Source organism: Hyperolius riggenbachi, chromosome 3 (assembly GCF_040937935.1).
Source record: "Hyperolius riggenbachi isolate aHypRig1 chromosome 3, aHypRig1.pri, whole genome shotgun sequence".
Taxonomy (NCBI): Eukaryota; Metazoa; Chordata; class Amphibia; order Anura; family Hyperoliidae; genus Hyperolius; species Hyperolius riggenbachi.
In genome coordinates this window covers 192,804,193-192,825,008 of record NC_090648.1, presented here as the reverse complement: position 1 = coordinate 192,825,008, position 20,816 = coordinate 192,804,193, and the positions used below count along the sequence as shown (strand labels likewise).

General features: G+C 39.3%; 1 protein-coding gene across 1 annotated transcript in view; it reads right to left on the bottom strand.

The window, feature by feature from the left end:
* UNC13C (unc-13 homolog C) overlaps nucleotides 1–20,816 on the bottom strand; it is a 784,159-nt gene that overhangs the window by 105,009 nt on the left and 658,334 nt on the right. The window contains exons 27-29 of the mRNA XM_068275480.1: nucleotides 16,319–16,468; nucleotides 13,445–13,568; nucleotides 1,958–2,014 (exon numbers count right to left, since the gene is read on the bottom strand). Coding sequence (XP_068131581.1) covers nucleotides 1,958–2,014; nucleotides 13,445–13,568; nucleotides 16,319–16,468 — 331 coding nt within the window. The remainder of the gene's footprint in view (nucleotides 1–1,957; nucleotides 2,015–13,444; nucleotides 13,569–16,318; nucleotides 16,469–20,816) is intronic.

The following is a 20,816-nucleotide window of genomic DNA, read 5'->3' as shown; positions in this document are numbered from 1 at the left end:
GGAGAATTCCATTAATCACGGTGGACAAACAGGACGCAGGAGAGGAAAAATAGATTGAGGAGTAGACGACACAGGAGGTAAGTATGACTTGTGTATGCTTAATTTGACTTTTAATTTTCAGTTCAGGTTTTCTTTAAGATCGAGAGTGCTGCCAGGCAACTGGCATGGTCTACAAGGAAATAAATATAGCAGCATCTGTCAGATCAATGTTGGGGTAGCACAGTGGCGTAGTGGTTAGCAATCTCATCTTGCAGAGCTGGGTCCCTGGTTTGAATCCCAGCTAGGTCAACATCTGCAAGGAGTTTGTATATTCTACCCGTGTCTGCGTGGGTTTCCTCTGGGCACTCCAGTTTCCTCCCTCATGCCAAAAAACATACAGATAAGTTAATTGGCTTCCCCTAAAAATTGGCCATAGGCTACGATACATACACTACACGAAACATACATACACATATATGACTATGGTAGGGACTAGATTGTGAGCCCCTTCGAGGGACAGTTAGTGACAAGACAAAAAACTCTGTACAGCGCTGCGGAAGATGTCGCCGCTATATAAATACTAAAAATAATAATCATAGATTACCTATCCTTTTCACATTGCAGATTTATTGGACATTCAAATAAAGCTTCATTGCAAAAATGGTAAACTTAGGGAAAAGCCTCAGACCAAAGCACAAGAAAGTTTTTTTCCGGGCCTCAGACCTTATTCAGTATGTCATGGGGAGTCACAGACCCAAGTAGGAGGTTCATCAAGCCTCCAATGCAATCACATCCATACACATACAATCCGATCTGGACTTGACCTTAGTTAGAGAAGTTTAACCTTTATTTTCCATATGCAAGCAGCAGTGATACAGCAAAACAAGAAAGCATTTTTTGTCAAGTGCTTGACAAGCACTTGACAAAGGACATGTAGTCCGAAACGTGCTTTCTTGTTTTGCTGTATCACCGCTTGAACTTGGAAATAAATCGTTAAACTTCTCTAACAAGGGCCAAGCCTCAGATCCTCATTTGTTTTTCCTTCCTTCTCTATTCAGTTACATGGGAGTTTTGATTGCTTAGATCCTGACTACACAAATGTTTATCTATGATCAGATTTACTCTGTGTGCATTCTGCACACTGTAAAAGAAATAGCTGCATTCAATACTCTTTCAATTGAATTAAAAAAGTCTTTCTCAAAAAGACAAAATCAGCAAGAAAAATGCTCTGGGGTTAATGGGGAAACATGAAAATTAGGCACCTTTAGTGGGATTAGGAGGGCAATGTCTTTGAAATTGAACTGCAAATTTATGGAAATGTCTTACAAGCATGTTGCACTTTTTGTTTTGCCAAGAATGTTCAGTGACGGGAAAGTGGGATACCTCTATCAGGTTTTGTAGGACTCATGTGCTAAATCACTAGCAGAAGGCATGGGCACTATTACAGCTAGCAGCACCATTCTATGAGCCTCTGAATCTTAGCTTTCAATACAAATAATTTTTGATGCAAGACCATGTCAGTGCGCAAATTTGATTAATAGCAGTAAGGGCTGGTTCACACTGAGTGTTATTGTGCTGTGTTTGCTGATCACCAGGACAGTAGCTTATAATGTTTTATAGCTAGCATTGGAGGCTTACTGCCTCATCAGCTAACTCCTTTGTCTCTTTCCCTACTAAGATTGCTCTGCAAGGGGTTGGGGGATATGTGTTATGTAAATTTAGTGCAATGGACTAAAGCACACTTAATTGCTTAGAAAGTGAAACAGTAATACTTAGCAGTGGCCAAGACAATAAGTAATATACTGTAATCCAATCTTTGGAGAACACACATAAATAGATGCTTTTCCAGTAGAGAACTTTTACTAAGCAAAGAAAAAAAAAAGAAGAACAGCAGCAGAAGTGAGATTACAAGGACATAAGGCATCCAGAATTTAAAGTTTCTGTGGCACTTGATTAACTATTGATTTAACAGTATTACCTTTAATTTAGACAACTGTCCAAGGTCTTTAGCTGCACTGAAAATCATTTGGGCCCCCTAGAGAAAAAAAAGACACACATTTTATAATCCAAATAAATTCAAAGAAGACATCATGAATATTAATACTGTCACATTTAAATTTAAATGGTATAACAGGGGACAGGAACGCCATGCAGAGTTTAGGCATTGTTTAATGAATAGACAGATGTATTTGAGAATCTTATTGTACACTATGCCTTCTTTCCTCCCTATAATTCCAGTGACATTAGATGAAGTATGTCTATTGTTCTCTGTCACAGAACACTAGTTCAAACTGCTTCACCTTCACATTCATCAAAGAACACATACAGTACTTAGTAATACACTAGCAGTAAGCCAGTTTACTGAACAACAAATATGAAGAAAAATGAATTTGGTGTCTGGTACATTTCATCTATTGTTTTTGTTTCATTTCTTGACATTCAAATATCACATAAACTTAAAAGGCTGAAATAAAAAACAAACAATAACCAGTTCATACAATCAACAACAACAAAATAAACAGTAACGTAAGGAAAGCAAGCAACTCAATATACATGCAAAGTAACAACAATAACAATGGTTAAAGTCTGTGAAGGTTCTCATTTCAGGTCAAAGTATAACCAACGTAAAAGTAAGGCAGTGACACAAAATAAGCTAGTTGTTGGACCTCTAACTACCTTCTTACTGTACTCAAATACAAAAACATGGATGTACCATAGGATCACCAGTATCTACCATTGGGGTAGATACACTAAACTGCAATAAGATAAATAATGTGTGTAAAGTCGTATGGGTGAGGAGTTGAGTATAATGCATTGCATGTAATGTATTGCATTCTGCTCTACTCACCATGTGGTAAGACTTTACGCATGTTATTCTGCTTACTGAACTTAGGTAAATACACTCCATTGTAACTCATCTGTACATGAAGAAGGTGGAAAGGAGAGCTTTGAGCACAGTAAGAAAATACCTTATGATTTATTGAACTACGGTATGTAGAAAACACATCAGTCATAATAAATGTTTCTGTCACTGAACACATAAATCAGTTGATAACTTTACATATTGTTCAGAGAAACACAAACCAGAACAATGGCCTTCTTTGACTGTATACTACACATCACTAAGGGAGGATACCTGGACATTGAAGTCTACAGAAAACGCACCCACACAGACCTGTACATCATCCTTTACTCCCCCCTCCCACTGTAGCACAAACTAGGTTTTATTAGAACTCTATATCACCAGCCTAAGATGATAATTGCCAATGCTGAGCTACCAAGTAGAGAATACAAACACCTTAGATAAAAATACACAAATAGCTAAATTTAAATCTCATTTGTAGTTGGAGTATTGAAACACAAGAAGATATTTAACACTGTATATCTGCTTTTTTTCTCAGTTGGTAACAAAAGGAGAGATACATTTGTTTGCCCTAAAGACTTTGTACCCAAGCACAAGCAAAGCAACTTGTGCATGCAGTTCAGTTTAACACTGGAGAGCTAACTTTGCAGGTTATGGCTTTGCAAACAAAGGTAAAAAGTCACTGTTTTCAGGACACTGCAGTGCATTACATCACCAGAAATACCACCAGCGTAGGGTGTCATTTTGTTTCTAAAATGCTTGCTTCTGTTATAACACAATTGTTTCTGGTGCTCTCATTAAGCTTATGTTTGAAACATTTTGTCAGTGTTCTTGCATTTTTGGCTCAAAAATAAAAAAAAGTGTTGAACAAGAAAAAAAAAGAGATTGCGTATCCGGCAACAAATGAGCACTTAGCTGTTTTATTCTGGTTAATAACAAGGCTGAAATATCTACTCTTGAAGTACATGATTGCTTTTTTTGCAGTAATGGCCTGAAGTCCTCTAAAATAATATAAGGTCATCTGTGTACAACTCTAAGTAGATTACAGAAGACAAATAAAGCAAAAATGCCCAGTTCTTGTAAGAAGCTGACTGCATTTTGCCCTTTGAAATTCATTATATATCTGCAATGGACACAAACACCATTTTATAGGAAAGTATATTTTAAAGTGTACCTAAAAGAAAACAAACATGGCCCAAATGGGTACTTTCCTCAGTAGAGTGAAGACTCTGGATAATCCTGAGGTTTTCCCCGTCCCCTCACCTCCACTGGTCCAGTTTTAGGACCTCTGGAATCTTGTAGACAAGGGCTTTGTCAAGCAATGAAGATCCCATCTGTGAACGAGCACTGTGCAGGTGCAAGACATCTCGCACCTGCACAGCAGCACGGAGCCACTCTGGCTCTTCTTTTTAAAGGGGCACTATAGCGAAAAACTGTAAAATGTAAAATATGTTCAAACATATACAAATAAGAAGTACATTTTTTCCCAGAGTAAAATGAGCCATAAATTACTTTTCTCCTATAATGCTGTCACTTACAGTAGGCAGTAGAAATCTGACAGAAGTAACAGGTTTTGGACTAGTCCATCTCTTCATAGGGGATTCTCAGAATGGCTTTGATTCTTTATAAAGATATTCCCTAAAAAGGATTTATACAAAGATGCTGGCCAGCTTCCCTGCTCGCTACACAGTTTTTTGGCAGTTGGACAGGGCAACTGCCATTCACTAAGTGATTTTGAAAATAAATATATCCCTGAGAATCCCCTATAAAGAGATGGACTAGTCCAAAACCTGTCACTTCTGTCAGATTTCTACTACCTACTGTAAGTGACAGCAACATAGGAAAAAAGTAATTTATGGCTCATTTTACTCTGGAAAAAATGTACTTCTTATTTGTAACGCTTATTATATGTGCAAACCTATACATTTTTTTGCTGTAGTGCCCCTTTAAGCCAAGCCTGAGTAGCTCTGTGCAGCTGTGGAGGTTTGAACTTCCAGAAGGTCCCAGAGCTGAATTAGTGGTTGGGAGGAACATGTAGAAAGCCTCTAGAGGAACCAGAGGCTGCCCTCTACCAAGTAAGGTATCTAACTTTTTCACCTGAGGATCTCACAGGTTTGCTTTTAGCAAATATGGAGGAAATTATAGAAATTACAACTGGTCCAGTTACATGCAATTTTGTTGGTGTTATAGTACACAAATATATTAAATATATTTGCTGCTCTTCTTCCTATGAGAGTTGATCTGACTCCCACTGCCTTCAATGTAATAGTAATCCTGCTTATGTAATTTGTTACGTCTAGTCTATAAACATCTATTAACAGAGATGTAGCTAGGATAAACATATAGCGTGTAGCAAGCCAGTACTACCCCTTTCGTGTTAAACAACCATCTGCTTAGCTCTGCACTACAGCGAAATGCTAACGTGTTATATCACAATTATCCTAAAAACTGTAATTACTGGAATTCTTGGCAGAACTGCACAGACCATGCAATATGGATGTGCTTCACAACAGATGATAACATATCAGTTTTGTGTCTGCGTTTGAAAAGATCATGACACATACAGCATACGTGATGTTCAGTTTTTGCCAAATGTCAGCCGTGACAATTGATATAAATATGGCAGTAATACACTAATATATACATGCCATGGAGACTAGAACTGGCACACGTTGTAGTGTATATATAGACTACAAATCTCCCAACTGCTAATTAAAAAAAATCTAGTCTGTAGAGACCAGAATGCTTAATTCCATGAGACTTTGGCTTTATTTATAGAAATTTGCAGTGAATAGATTTTTAATGCTGAAACTAGGCTGTTGAACCTCTCTCTAAGCTTAGGGTTATTTTTATAACGTGGGGCAGAGGGATTAGGAAATAACCCTCCATGCAAGCACTGAGCTCTTCAGCACTAGAGGTCCTTATAGTCACAGATGCTGAGGACAATGTCTACTTGTTAACTTGTAGATGAATTCCCCTCAACTACGGGAAACCAGAATAGAATTGTATTAAATAATGTGTTTAGACAGAGTCTCTTCAGTGTTTGTGAAAATGTTTTCTTCTCTTGATAAGCCAACCAAACGTGTAACTGATAAAGTTATTTTCATAGCAAAAACAGCCTGCCAACCTCTTCAAAAGGTTCCCCTATTGCACCATGCACAAGGGAAAAAAGCAAGGGAAAATATAACTGTCCTACTAGAATGCCCTGGAGTGGGGATGGGGGGTTATCCTGCATATCTAATCAGCCTAGGATAAGCATTACTGCTAGGGTGGGGTTACATACCAATTTACAGCAATACATAAACATAGGAAGTGTTTCTGATGGTGAAATCCTGAATAATAGATTGCATTCTCTTCCCTTGAGTGACCCTTTAACCAATGTCCTGATAGCATTATTTGCTGAAAGGAAGATATGCTGACCAGAGGAGCTCTGAGAAGAGTCACATGGTCAGCTGATCAGTCACCGGAAGCACTAAAAGAGAAACTGGTAGATACTTTACCTCAGGGGCCATCATCAAATAGTTTAGTCATTTTCAAAATGACCTAATGGATATGATAATTTATCTGGGCAGTGGTTACTAATATTATAATTAGAAGCACACATATCTCTCTCTTTTTATGGTACCATTGAGCCGTCTTAACAATTGGTGCCTATTGTACCTAGTGAAAATCAGCCCTGCCTATCATGGCCTTGTTGTCTTGTGTTTTCAGAGTATGAAATGTTTAAAAAAAAAAAAAAAAAAGGAAGGAATACTCTAAGTGAAGTTTTGAAACCCAACAACAATTCAACTACGGTAATCTATCTTGTGTATTTACACAACAGCATAAGAATGTAAAATAAAAAAGTTCAATCTATCTGCCATCATGTCAGTTCCAGCAGTGGAAACAGCCTGATGTGTTTATTAGCTTTCCAGCGCTAGTTTAAGTAGCACTGTGTGCCATGTTATGATCTGCAGTTCACGGTGTCATGTATAGTACATATCCCCTGTGACTGGTATGAGCTGATATAAAGTGATGGAAGAATAGGTATCTATAAATAAAAAACGAACACGGTGATCTTCGAGTGCCGAAGGCCGGTTGTCAATTAAATGTGCTAAACTGTCACCATGTGAGCAACCTTCATTTGTTTCACAAAGCTCTATGCGTAGCATACGGAGTGCAGCCTTACAAATATTCTGCCATTTGTCTTCAAAAGGTCATACTGTCTATGTTTGCTCTGAGACAGAAATTGTTAAATATGTTTCTCATACACATGAAAAGCTGGCTTCAGGATACACCTTAGGATAAATAAGGAGCTGCAGAACTATATGGAGCAGATATTCTTGGAAAACGCAACTCAGCACACAGCTACTGTTACAGAGTTTACAAACTAGAGCTTATAACTAATGGCTTCTTCTACAAGATAACTAAAACTCTCAAACAAGTCAAACCTGGAATGAAATAAAGTAGAGGTAGGAAACGGGGTGATGCACTTTTTAATTAGAGAAACAGCAAGGAATGAGTGGAGAACATCCGCAACTTCAGCCACAGGCTGTTAAAAAAAAAAGAAGAGGACGTTTATCCATGAGCAGTCATTGTAATAGGTATGTTCTTGTTCTTCAACAGGATTGTGGACAAGATCCACAAAACTATTTTAAAATGTAAGACCTTAAACTTTGCTGTTATTGTAACTTTTATAAGTCACCCTGCTTTCTTTCCTTGTCTTCAGTTCTGCTATAATACATCTTACGTGCTGAAGGATCTCTGCAGCTTGACACATTAAACCCAGTACAATGGTTTGGCATTCTAACTTTGAATACATCTTATACAAAACAAAATTGTTATATTGTTATATAACGCCATAAAGCATTGCCTTGTAAAATGTGAACGCACATTATAAGTTGGTATTAAATGGAATCTGAAGTGAAAATAAACTTCTGAAATAATGAATTGTATGTGTAGTACAGCTAAGAAATAGAACATTAAGAGCAAATAAACAAGTCATATATTGTTTCAAGAACAAGAAGAGTTAAGAAACTTCAGTTGTTAACTATGCAAAAGAGCTTCTCTGAGCTTCACAACCAAATTGGTCACTGTTTCTTTGATGTGTACTGCTCCAGAAATCAGTGACAGACAGCTTCAGATAAGGTTCAGTGAGAAGAGAAGTTAGCTTTGCAAACCTCACTTTGTATTTTAAACCATAAGAGAGAGCAAATTGCAAATATAACAATATGATGCAATGCTATAAAAAAAAAGGGCTATATACCGTAACTGAAAATAAAACTGTGAGACTAATTTCTTTGCTACTTATTCCTTCTCCGTACTACACACATACAATTAATTATACGGTATCATAATTTTTTTTAGCGTCAGTGTTGCTTTAAAGGGCAGTTCTAGGAAGCTATGCTAGGAAGCTAAGAATTATTGAGAAATTGCATTAATCTCCAGGGCTACTGATCTAGAGACTTGCCTATGCAACATTCCTTCTGCGTCAAGATCCCAATATTGTTAAAATCCCTTAGAAAAAGCTCTAAAATGTGTTTAAGGGCTCTTTTACACTAAATGTGATTCCAATGTTCATGTGATTTTACATGTGATTCCAATTCCGATATTTGATGCAATTAAAAAAAGTCCTGCGTGCTGCATTTTTTTCTGTGTTTTCTGCCCAGGTGTCGGTAGCCATGCAGACTTTTGTTTGTCTTTCATATTGGTGGTAGGACCTGGCTTTGTGATTGTCCAGATGATATTGGTCCCTTCATATACCTTGTGCAGATATTTATTGTGTATGTAAAGGCCTGAAGAAGGGTGAGTTGATCCGAAACAAATCAATACTGTTGCCTATGCTTATATCTATTGGTTCACACCACACTATATGATTGTTTTTGCTTATGGATGTTTCTACTGATTAAAGACTGTTTATATTTATTACAAATTTCTGCACTTTTATGGATTAATAAAGATTAAGTTTTTCACAGTTTTTTGCTCATCCATAATACTTTTAGATGTCCTTGTTGTGCAATACAGTTGAGAAAACACTGGCATATATCGAGTTCTGTAAATATTTTCCGTTATAAAGGGGGCTATAATGTACTTTATTATAGATTAGCTGCATAATTCAATGTATAATAGCCAAACTCTGGCACTCAAACTGTCTACCCTATGACACCTAGTGGCAATTTACATACTCGTCAAGTTTCCAGGCACGCTATGCACCTAAATTGCCAGTTTCCCTATATACATTTCAAGAATGTAATTCTTGAGATTCGCAAGCTGTTTTAACCAGTCATACCCATGTTTTTTTACTCGGCCTCTCTGGATGTCTACGTTTCACTGTGAAAGCTACTTGCATGGCTCCTAATGCTGCTAAAACGTGATTATCTAGTCCAACCACTACAACCACACGTAAAATGGCCGTAGCCAAATTTCAGCACCAGAAGGTGGCGCCAATGCTATTCCCCTTCCAAGTTGTCCCAACTTGGGGGATATACATAATTCAGGCACCAGCTATTCCTGGCTGCCTAATTACCTCCTTTTTTCCCAAAAATGAGCTTCGGCAATCACCGACGCCCAAATGAGTCGCTGAGTGCTGCTATTGCCATAATTCTTGTTATCGCCTAAAGTGGCACCCAAATTACTGGCACAGCTCTGCGTCAATATTAGCTGTCTCACGCTATATACATATGCAGAGCCAGTGTGGTGATATATTGGGGTGCAGATGATGTTAAGGATAATACAGGAACATATTCTTTCATTTTTCTGCCTGTGTCACGTGTATGTCTGCTAGAAGGGAGCTGTTGCCTTGAGTTGCAAGCTTGGGGCAAGGAAATGGCTCATTAGGCCTCTAGCCCGTCACCTTTAACCACCTTAGCGGTATGGACGAGCTCAGCTCGTCCATTACCGCCAGAGGGTGCCGCTCAGGCCCTGCTGGGCCGATTTACATGAAATAAAGAGCAGCACACGCAGCCGGCACTTTGCCAGCCGCGTGTGCTGCCCGATCGCCGCCGCTCTGCGGCGATCCGCCGCGAGCAGCGGCGAAAGAGGGTCCCCCCAGCCGCCTGAGCCCTGCGCAGCCGGAACAAATAGTTCCGGCCAGCGCTAAGGGCTGGATCGGAGGCGGCAGACGTCAGGACGTCGGCTGACGTCCATGACGTCACTCCGCTCGTCGCTATGGCGACGATCTAAGCAAAACAAGGAAGGCCGCTCATTGCGGCCTTCCTTGTTTATTCTGGGCGCCGGAGGCGATCAGAAGAACGCCTCCGGAGCGCCATCTAGTGGGCTTTCATGCAGCCAACTTTCAGTTGGCTGCATGAAATATTTTTTTTTTTATTTAAAAAAAACCCTCATGCAGCTGCCCTGGCGATCTTAATAGAACGCCAGGGTGGTTAATCTGCTGTCTCAGGTGTGATTGTCTGTGAAACTACATTTGCTTTGTGTTCCTGGGGTAGCAGGGAACTGCTAATTAGCAGCCACTTGAGGAAGAATAGGCTGGTCTGCATGGTTTTTAAACTCTGGAGACAGCCCATTGTCCCAATATACAAAGCAAGACTACCATAGTCTGGGTCAAGTGTATCTGCCTGCCTCTGGGAATAACACATATCACAGGGAGTCCAATCTGGGTGAGAGGTCCATCAATCCTCTAACAATGTCCAAAGCACGAGTGAGTCTGGGGACAGTGGAAGCTAACACAGGAATGTTTGAAATTTACATATGACAGCCTACTGGAAATGGGTGAAGGGTTGAAGTCCTTTTGATACAATTTTTACCTGTGGAAATTGGGTTTATGGTAGTGTTCTGAAATCTCTGAAAAGATCAAACACTAACACAGGAATGCTTTGAAGTTGCATGCGTTAAACAGGAAATTGGATTATTCCTGGACATAGGATGGTGGCCCCGGGGCACACATTTTGTTATAAAACAGCAGCTAGGACAGTCACAGGTCATCTTCTCTTGGAGGTAGCGCATAGCTAGGGATCAAATTGGAAATGGCGTTCTCCCGCCAACCACGTTCTAACCTACGATGGTAACGTTTTTTATTTCCTGTTTATTTTTGCAAATTGTCTTGTGTGTATCATTGTAACTTTCACTTTGTTTTTGTAAATCTTTTGTATATTTTTATTTTTATATATTATTAAATCGTTATTTCATAAGTTTGACTTCTGCTGTACTAAGCTAACACTCATAGCCTAGAAGAGACTGAAGTGTAACTGTGTATAAATCCATGCCTGATTGTATGTTTGAGCAACACTACCGTATAAGATTGTAATTGCATTGTGTGTATGGGGCACTTCTGCACTCGACAGCAGAGTGGAAAGGCTCGGAGTGGCTAAAAGTAATGTTCGTAACGACTGTTAGTGGTTTTGCTTCACTACAGTGTAAGATTGCAACTGTGTGTGTGTGTGCGTGGCGTTCCCGTATTCGGCCTAAAGCGCAAAGCTGACCCGAATACGAAAACGCGGATTGCTGAGCATTCGACAGCAGAGTGGACGTGTCTAGCAACAGCTAGTGGTGGCAGCGAGAAGTGTTTGAGGGGTCACAGCCTTGTGGTAGCTCGACTAAGGCTGCTTCCCCTCTTGAAAGAGGTCAAACCCGCAGTTGGGAACCGTATACGCAGGCGTGCCACGGGACGGTTCCTGACAGCCAGCATCTCTCTTTAGGTGTGTATGATTCGTTCCCTCTGTGGAAGTATAGCCAGGGAAGCTGTAGGGGTGAAAAGGGATATTTTATTCCTGCTTTGTGGAGAATTTTGAAACAATCGAAATGATCAGAAGACTTGAAAGAGGGGAGTGGAGTTTAGGTCATTACTGAAAGCTACTAACACTTTGCAGCAGGTACAAGCAACCTTTCAGATAACAGGTACTCATTTGTTTGTAAAACCTAAGACAGCAGTGAAAATTAGAAATAACCAGTCTAGTTGTGGATGTGTGCCATTCAAAAAATGTCAGAAACACATTTTCTGTTTGAAAAAAAAATGCATCTGGTTGTGTTGTACTGCAGCACACATAACTGCAACCAAAACATGTGAAAGCATATATCCATTGTTTCTGCTGGTTGGCCGTTCCCTTACAGTGCAATGCAGTGGGTACAGTGTGAACTGGCTCTAACTCTATAGATATGCAATTTTTGCCAAGCAGACTGTGGGCCAGTGTACCCAACCTGACACACGGTGAAACTACATTTAGGACAGAATGAATTTCCAGAGCAGGTTGAGTATTTATACATAGCCATAAAACACCTGAGACAGTTCGTTTGGATGTTTTACCTACTTGGCCCAAATCATCTTAGCTACTTTACCATATCAAAAGCAACACATTTTCAGGAATCTAGAGGAATCTGGGACATACTCCCAATTGTGACTACAACTAGGCACTTTGTTTTTACGTGCAGTCACTTTATGCTGTCAATTGTCTAACTGTTGGGGATTTTGTACTGTGTTCAATATTTTTTACATGTTTAACCTCCCCAGCGGTATGGACAGAAATGTCCATCCAAAAAAACATGCTGTGAACAGTATAAACGTGCATACACATCAATACTCTCCTGCACTGTATACTAGACCCTTGCTTGACACATTTTGGCAAGTTACAAGAAAAAAAAAAGTTTTAAAAATAAATTTTATCACTGTTTGCACAGAAATCCTGGGAAAATTGAACGCCAGGGAGGTATAAGCCTAAACATTCATCACTCAGTAATATACAGTATTTATTGCTAGGCAGAGGCTTTCTACATGCTGGAGTTGTCTAAAACTACTTTTAAACTCAGGTACAAAGTAGACCTGAAATGCTTGCAGAACAACTTGGGGATACATGTAGGAGAGCAAATTTGCACCAAAAAGTACGGTAAAAAAAGCAATGTGAGCATACTGATTTTATTAACAAGATCAATAACAGAGGTAGGCTGGCACCACAAAAATAGTAAAATTGTCATTTTATGACATTTCCATAAAGAGCTAAAGTGTCAAATAGGTGATCAAAAAGATAGGCTGGAGCGGCAACAGCCCGCTGTTTCGAGCAGGAAAGCTCTTTCTCAAACCCTTCAGCCATATTAAAATCATCAGCAGCATGCCAATTTATACCCCCAAACATAAAGGTCAACCAATGAGTTCAAAATGTAATAGACCAATCACGAAGTGTCCAGCGAGGAGTGGACCTGATGGAGAACTTATAAAAAAAGGAGTTCCTACCTGTGGTCAGGTGCAAGGGGCGGAGGAGTATGCAAAACAGCAAGTGTGTCATGCAGCTGATCGGCTACGGACGGCCGTGAGGACAGAGGAACGCACAGTATTACAGTCACATGGTGTAAACTGGCCAATAGACGCCACGCTAGACCGCCCACCAATCACAGCCGCGCTGAATGTAAACACAGGTTAACTGTCCGAGCATTTCTTTGAATTCAATGGCTGCATGTTTGTTCCAAACTTGTGGACTAAAATACAGAGGGCTTTAATTAGTATAACATCCAAGCAACAAGATTTTAAAAAAAATGGTCCGCAATGGAAACCTCCATATGTTCCGGTATAGATTTCCTTCAATGTATTCCACTACAAAATTTTATTTTTTTTTAGTAGCAATTAAACACAAATACAAAAGTATATTGGAATTTATATCTGAAAGCTCTGTTACTTACTGATTGATCTGTTAAAGGAGGTAGCACTATTTGCTTTTCAATTTTGTTAAGGACCAGTTTCCATAGTTCTTTTAACACACGTTTCAACACAGTCTTCTCACATATTTTTGCAGAGACAGATAGCCTAAAATTTAGAAAGCAGAAAGAAAGTAGGATATAGTTAAAATAACCCATCACAACATCACACTGAAAAAAGTGGTTTCTGTATGTCATCTGAAAAACAAATGTAATTATAAAACTGTGGAAACCACTGAAAAACAACTACACAAATGATATAACCTTGTATAAGTCTATGTAGACCAGATCAAGGTACAAAGGATGTAACCATACAAAGGTCCATGTAGACCATGAAATCCAAGTGCAGCGGATAGGACCCTGTACAAGTCCATGTAGACCATATGATCCAAGTACAGAGGATATACCCCTGTACAAGTCCATGTAGATCATGTTATTCAAGAACAGAGGATATAATCTTGTGCAAGTCCATGTAGACCATATGATCCAAGTACAGAGGATACACACCTGAACAAGTCCATGAAGACCATGTGATCCAGGTATAACTGCAACTTCTGTTACTTTCAAAATCTTTGTTACTTTATGTACTGTATATTTAGAAATCAGCATATTTTGTTTATTGATCCCTTTTTATGCCCTATACATTTTTTCTTAGTGTATCATAGAAATCCACATAGGAATCCTCCTGATAATATAATCAGTAAAAACATACATTTGTATATACAGTATGTAAACTGGTGGATTCTCATAACAGATGTTCTGCTTGTGATGTGAGATGTTAATTTTGGCTGAGTAAATAGAATAAATAGTGGGAAACCGATGTGGACAAAATAAATCTTGATTTTCACATTCTTAAAACTGATATGTTGATATAAGATGCAAGCATTTTCAGCAACTCATCAAGGTTTTGCAAAAATGTACAGAACATATTATCAAAATAACTTTGTTCAAACCTATTGATCACACATCTCTGCACCAACATCATCATTAGACATTGTTGTTGAATAATGTTTACATTATATACAGAAAAAAAAACAAAGTTGGAGATCCAATTAGTGAGTAGGAGTGGACTCCTACATTCTGAAATATAATCTATATGCATAAGGTACATATCATATGAGGGTTGTTAGATGTGTTATTTAACCACTTGAGGACCGCAGTGTTAAACCCTCTAAAGACCAGGCCATTTTTCTGAAATTGGGCCACTGCAGCTTTAAGGGCTTGCTGCAGGGCCGCACAACTCAGCACACAAGTGATTCCCCCCTTTTTTCTCTCCACCAGCAAAGCTCTCTGTTGTTGGGGTCTGATCGCACCCCAGGTGTTTTTTTTTTATTTTTTAATATTTTTGACTATTTTTTACATTTATTTTGTCATCCCCCTCCCTCCCTCCCACAGCCAGCCAATCAGCGTGATCTGCTGTCATAGACTTCAGCCTTTGACAACCGATCACTGTTTTGAGTCAGGAAGGGACAGCTGTGTCACACGGCTGTCCCCAGTACAGCACTGCCATGGATGGCAGCGCTGTACAGGCATAAAAGACGGCGGTTTTACTGTCTAACAGTCTCCAGCGACGATCTCCAGTGGAGCTCCGTTATCCAAGCGGGGATGCGAGCATCGGCGCGCACACAATCCCCTGCAAATAACTCCCCCAGGACTTTATGCTGATCGGCGTTAAGCGGTCCTGGGGGAGCCACCGTGTTCACGATCAATGCCAGTTGCCTGGCAGCCCTGTTAATCTTCTGGCATGCGTAAAGTCTGAGTCGAAACCCTGGTACAACGATATGGCTAATTAAGTAAAACCTCAGTCAGCTGAGTCAGAGGACCTGATCTGCTGCATGCTTATATAGGGTCTATGGCTAAATGTATTAGAGACACAGGATCAGGAGGACTGCCTGGCAACTAGTATTGTTTGAAAGAAAATAACTAAGGCAGCCTCCATATCCCTCTCCCCTTGGGTTCCCTTTAAAATGGTGATATTTTACATTAGTGCAGTATTTGCTTGAAGCGGTATTGTCACCATAAAAATCAGATTTCAACAGCAACTGGTCTGAGTGTACTAAGTGATAAAGATGCTAATCCTGCATTCAAAAATTGCAAAACTGTTACTGCTGTTACGGTTTGAAGTTATCACATACTTGATAAGCACTGGTCCTAGTGCCAAACAGTGCCAAAGAGTTGAATGCTGGGAGTTCTTTTTATCTATAATATATGCCTCCTCTTCCATTTATTTCCCTGCCTAGCTTTTTTATCTGAAACACCTCTGCTCACTTGTGTTTACAAGCAAGGCTGAGGTGACTGGATGCTTGCTTGGCTTACAAGGGCGAAAAGGGATAATTTGAATATTCAGTAGAGCATTGTGGGTAACCACATATGTTCACTTATAACTGAATTATTGCAAATTTCCTTCTGTTTTAAGAAGGCAAATTACACCAAGATTTGATTGGAGGATAAGACAGTGTAGTTCCTAGTATACACCTCAGTGGGAGTCTCTGAAGACACTGGGAGGATGGCAGCTAATGAATACACAATGAGCAAGAGAAGGGAGGGAGGGGGAAAAACAAGAGTCAGGAAGGATATGATGTCAGCATTAGCTTGGCAAGATGGCCACTGCCTAGAATAGGATTTTCTGCATTTCCGTTATAAAATTCACAGGAATCATTACGTGGATAGCACAATACATCTGTAATGTAAGTAGAAGTAGTATTTATCTACTTATATATGTGTTTTTTATTTCTAGGTTAGCATGGGTGTCGCTTGGTCTTTAAACTACAGGAGACTGAAATAAGTTACAGTAAATTAGCTTTGAAACAATATAAATCAGAGGCTGAGACACCTCAATATTGGTCAGTCAGAACTAACGTTTTATCTAGAAAATCCATCAGCGGCCGCAGAACAATTTCGGCATCCATGGCTGCATTGTTCCTGTTTGCAGATGCACTTCCATTCCCTCTCATCTGATTTAATTCAACACTCATTTGTCTCACACAGTCCTCAATTATGTTCTGGAAGCTGGAAAAAGGAGAAACTTGAATTAAGTTTTTAAACTTCTTTACTTTCGACCCAATTTATTTGCTTTGGCAGGCACACATAAAATGCATCTTCACAACAAGAGTTCTACAAAGATTTTTGTACATCACAGGCTCGCCATCCATCTGTAACTTTTAAATGTGTCTGAGATCCCTTCACACTTGAGACAGGAGAGATGGGAGAGAAAGTTTAAAAACAAACACGTCTAATTCAAGTAAACTGTCACCATGTAGTCAATAGCTAAGTCACCTCAAAAGCATCTTTGAATTTCCCATCAGAACTTTGATAGTAGCAAAAAAGTTTCTGTACCGTGTTAGCCAAACAAATTATATAGGTAGAAAAAACAACATATTGTAAAAGATAATACCGTTTATTGGCTAACTGATAGAGTTAAATTATGCAAGCTTTCTGGGATCTAGTCCCCTTCTTCAGGCATATTTCCAGATGTTAGCTGAAGTAAAACACTGATGCAGGTCAATAGTAAACACAAAGATGACAGTTGTGACCGTTACTGTTTATCTATTAGGTGTCAGGTGATCATCAGAACTTTAAATAGTCTACTGATCTAATCAATGCTCATCCTTGACAGGAAGGGGAAGCTCAAAGTGAACCGAGATGAAAGTGATATAGATGATGCCATATTTATTTCCTTTTAGGCAATACCAGTTGCCTGGCAGCCCTGTTGATCCTCTGCCTCTAATACTTTTAATAATAGACCCTGAACAAGCATGCAGCAGATCAGGTGTTTCTAACAATATTGTCAGATCTGATGAGATTAACTGCTTGCTTGTTCCTGGTGTTATTCAGACTCTGGCAGCTGTGCTGAGCTATATGGCTGCAGTAGACAACTGATATTGTTAAAAGGGAATTTAATATGGCAGCCTCTATATCAATCTCACCTCAGGCTCACTTTAAAGATGTTTTTGCTGGGGCTATCTTCCAAACAGCATAGCAACAGAATGCTGGAAGTGGAGCTGCAGTCTTGCAACCTGAACCCCACCACAACTAGCTAATATTCCCCATTATATTAAGCAGTCTTGCACAATACATGCCAGGTTCTGTACAAATCTGTCTAATATGACCTAATATTTACCAACATGTCCGAACAGTAACTGACTGAGAAAAAAAAAGAATTTTCATTTTTGATTAGTTAGCAGAAGAATTAATTCTGAATCAAAAGACATTCTGACGTTTTCACTGGATTATTTGTGAATCAGTAGTGCATATTGCATTGTGAATACCAGTTAATAACTGGCTCTGGAAGTTGATGAACTTCCTTCCAGGTTCTGGGATTCAAAAAGTACCTTAAAGGACACCCAAGGTGACATGTGACAAGATGAGATAGACATGTGTATGTACAGTGCCTAGCACACAAATAACTAGGCCATGTTCTGTTTTTACTTTCTCTACCTGAAAGAGTAAAACATCAGGTATGCAAGTGACAGTTTCTGTCCAGGTCGGACTATAGTGTTACCCTCACTGAAAATAAATTACAGCCATAAAACACTTTCCTGGTAGAAAATGGCTTCTGAGAGCAGAAAGGAGAGAAAAAAAAGGGCAATGATTCATAGATTTTAGCTCTGGCATACTTCAATGAATGTGTCATTGAGAAGAGGCCATAAAACAGTAAAAACTTAAAAATTAGATTTAAATATAAAATAAAACTGTGGGATAGCGAAAAAAGTCATTCTTATGAGATGGAGGATAGATACAGTTGTTTATCATATTTTTTTTTCACCTCGGATGTCCTTCAACAAAATGGATGTTAAATAAACTACATCTAATGTACAAAAACAGGATTTGAAAGAAAAACTCCTTTCCATTTTTACATTTTCTTGTCAAACCTTCTTCTCATAAAAATGTTGAAGTCTCTGTACATTAATCAAAAGTGTGTAATTGCAATATTATACAAAAATGTCAGGAACTTGTCATAAAAATGCAGTAACGTGAGAGTTCTTAAAAAGAAAGACTCTTCATTGCATTATTTTTTCAAACACAAATGGCAATAAAAAAGTAATACAATAAAATCAATATTTTGTGTGACTATCCCTTGTCTTTAAAGAGAATCTGTATTGTTAAAATCGCACAAAAGTAAACATACCAGTGCGTTAGGGGACATCTCCTATTACCCTCTGTCACAATTTTGCCGCTCCTCGCCGCATTAAAAGTGGTTAAAAACAGTTTTAAAAAGTTTGTTTATAAACAAACAAAATGGCCACCAAAACAGGAAGTAGATTGATGTACAGTATGTCCACACATAGAAAATACATCCATACACAAGCAGGCTGTATACAGCCATCCTTTTGAATCTCAAGAGATCATTTGTGTGTTTCTTTCCCCCTGCAGCTATCTTCCACTGAAGTGTCAGGCTATTTCTTCCTGCAGAGTGCAGACAGCTGTGCCTGTATGTAATTCCTCAATATGTGAAAGCCCAGCCAGCTCAGAGGAGGATTTATCCAGCTTGTAAAAGATAATAGAACAGAGAGAAGCTGCACTAATCTAAATATCACACAGGCAGTGTGCAGAGAGGGTCCTGGATGGGGGAGTTCATAGCAGAACCACAACACTGAAGAACTTGGCAGCCTTCCAGACACAGGCCTGACAAGTCTGACAAGAGAGAGATAAGTTGATTTATTACAGAGATGGTGATAGTAGAACGTGCTGCTGTAAGCCAGAACACATTAGAATAGCTTTTGGAACTTGTAGGATGATAAAAAACAGGATGCAATTTTTGTTACGGAGTCTCTTTAAAGTAGCATCATACAGTATGTCCTTGTGCACAATTAGGGATTCTTCAGGCATACTGTCTAGTGCATAAGTAATCAATTATAGCAAATAGGTGCTGTTAATACGACTATTATACTACTACCTCAATGCATTGTTGAAGTTGAAAATATACTGTAGTTATTTCATTTCCAGTTGTAAAGTGTCTGAATCAGTATTCAGGCAATAGAGGGCTTTACAGATGTCTAAAGGATTCTTAATAGACAGATGTTGACAGAAAAGAGAGTGACCAGGAGAAATTGGTGCAAACAAAAAGAGAACATACAGACTCCATACAAATAGTGTCCTACACCAGATTTGGACCCTAATCTGGATTAATATTAAGATAATTAGGCAAACTAAGGGCCCTATTCCACTAGCAGCATTTTGCAATCCGAATCCAATCACTTGCAGATCGCAAAAAAGCTAGGTACATAAAGACTAATGGAGCTGTCACAAACATTTCAATTGGTGCGATGCATTTGCAATTGCAACACGATCTGTTATGATCACAATCACTATCATGCTGCATTTATTGTGCATTTGAGCTTCTATACAAAGTAAATATACAAAAGAAGATCATATAACTATGTTATTTTCCCGTGATCCAGCAATTCAAAATATTTTCTCACAGTTTTTTTCTCCCAATAGAAATCACAAATGCACACCCACCGCAATCATGCCATACACCTGATGGATTACAGCGGTGTTGTGGTAGTGGAAATAGAAAGAAGTGCAATCTTAGTGGAAAAGGGCCTTGACACTGCAAGGCATGAGTACTACCCAGTACACTATCATGCCAAATATATATTACATCATAAAATACCACCATTATTATGACTGTCTTGTGATCCTGCCTAATAAAAGCTAAGTGTCGCTGCGTCCAGCAGCTTTGTCCCTGTGTCCCAGGATTTCTGTTACTGCGCATGTGCGCAGTAGCTGACAGCTGGGACCAGGGAGCTGGACGGGTGAGCGAGGTTGGCGGGTGGGGGCGAGCGAGGTGGGTGGGTGTGGGCAAGGTGGGCGGGTGCGGGCGCGCGCCTATGTCGGGTGCGCCGGGCGCGCGGCGGTTGCATGCGCAGAGTGAGCGCGCATGCGCACTGGCGGCGGCGGGCGAAGACCTAGAGCCCGTTTTTAAATAGGCTGGGTCTACTAGTAAATATATAAGATGTAGGATTGCTAGGGTTGCCTATCGCATGTATCAGTTTTACAAGCATGTTTGTGTCTGAAAATAGATTCATTCCACTTTGAGTAATCCTCTTAACTGGAATACTGAAATGCAATCTAGGCAGGCAGATTTGCACAATGGTATACTGGAGGATGACCAATTTATGAAAAATAGAAGAGAAGGAAAATGAAGCCTATATTAATTAGTCTCTTGGGAAAACAAATGAAGGAATCAGGGTTTTTTGCAATGATGATCGCATTTACTTTTTCTTCAGTCATCTATGCTCCAGTTTTCACCGATCAGCCCTATTATTTTAATGAATGTGTAAGAAGGATGAGACTTAACAGAAGGCTACCTTTAGAGAAGTGATATAAATATCTGTGGGATACATGCTCATCT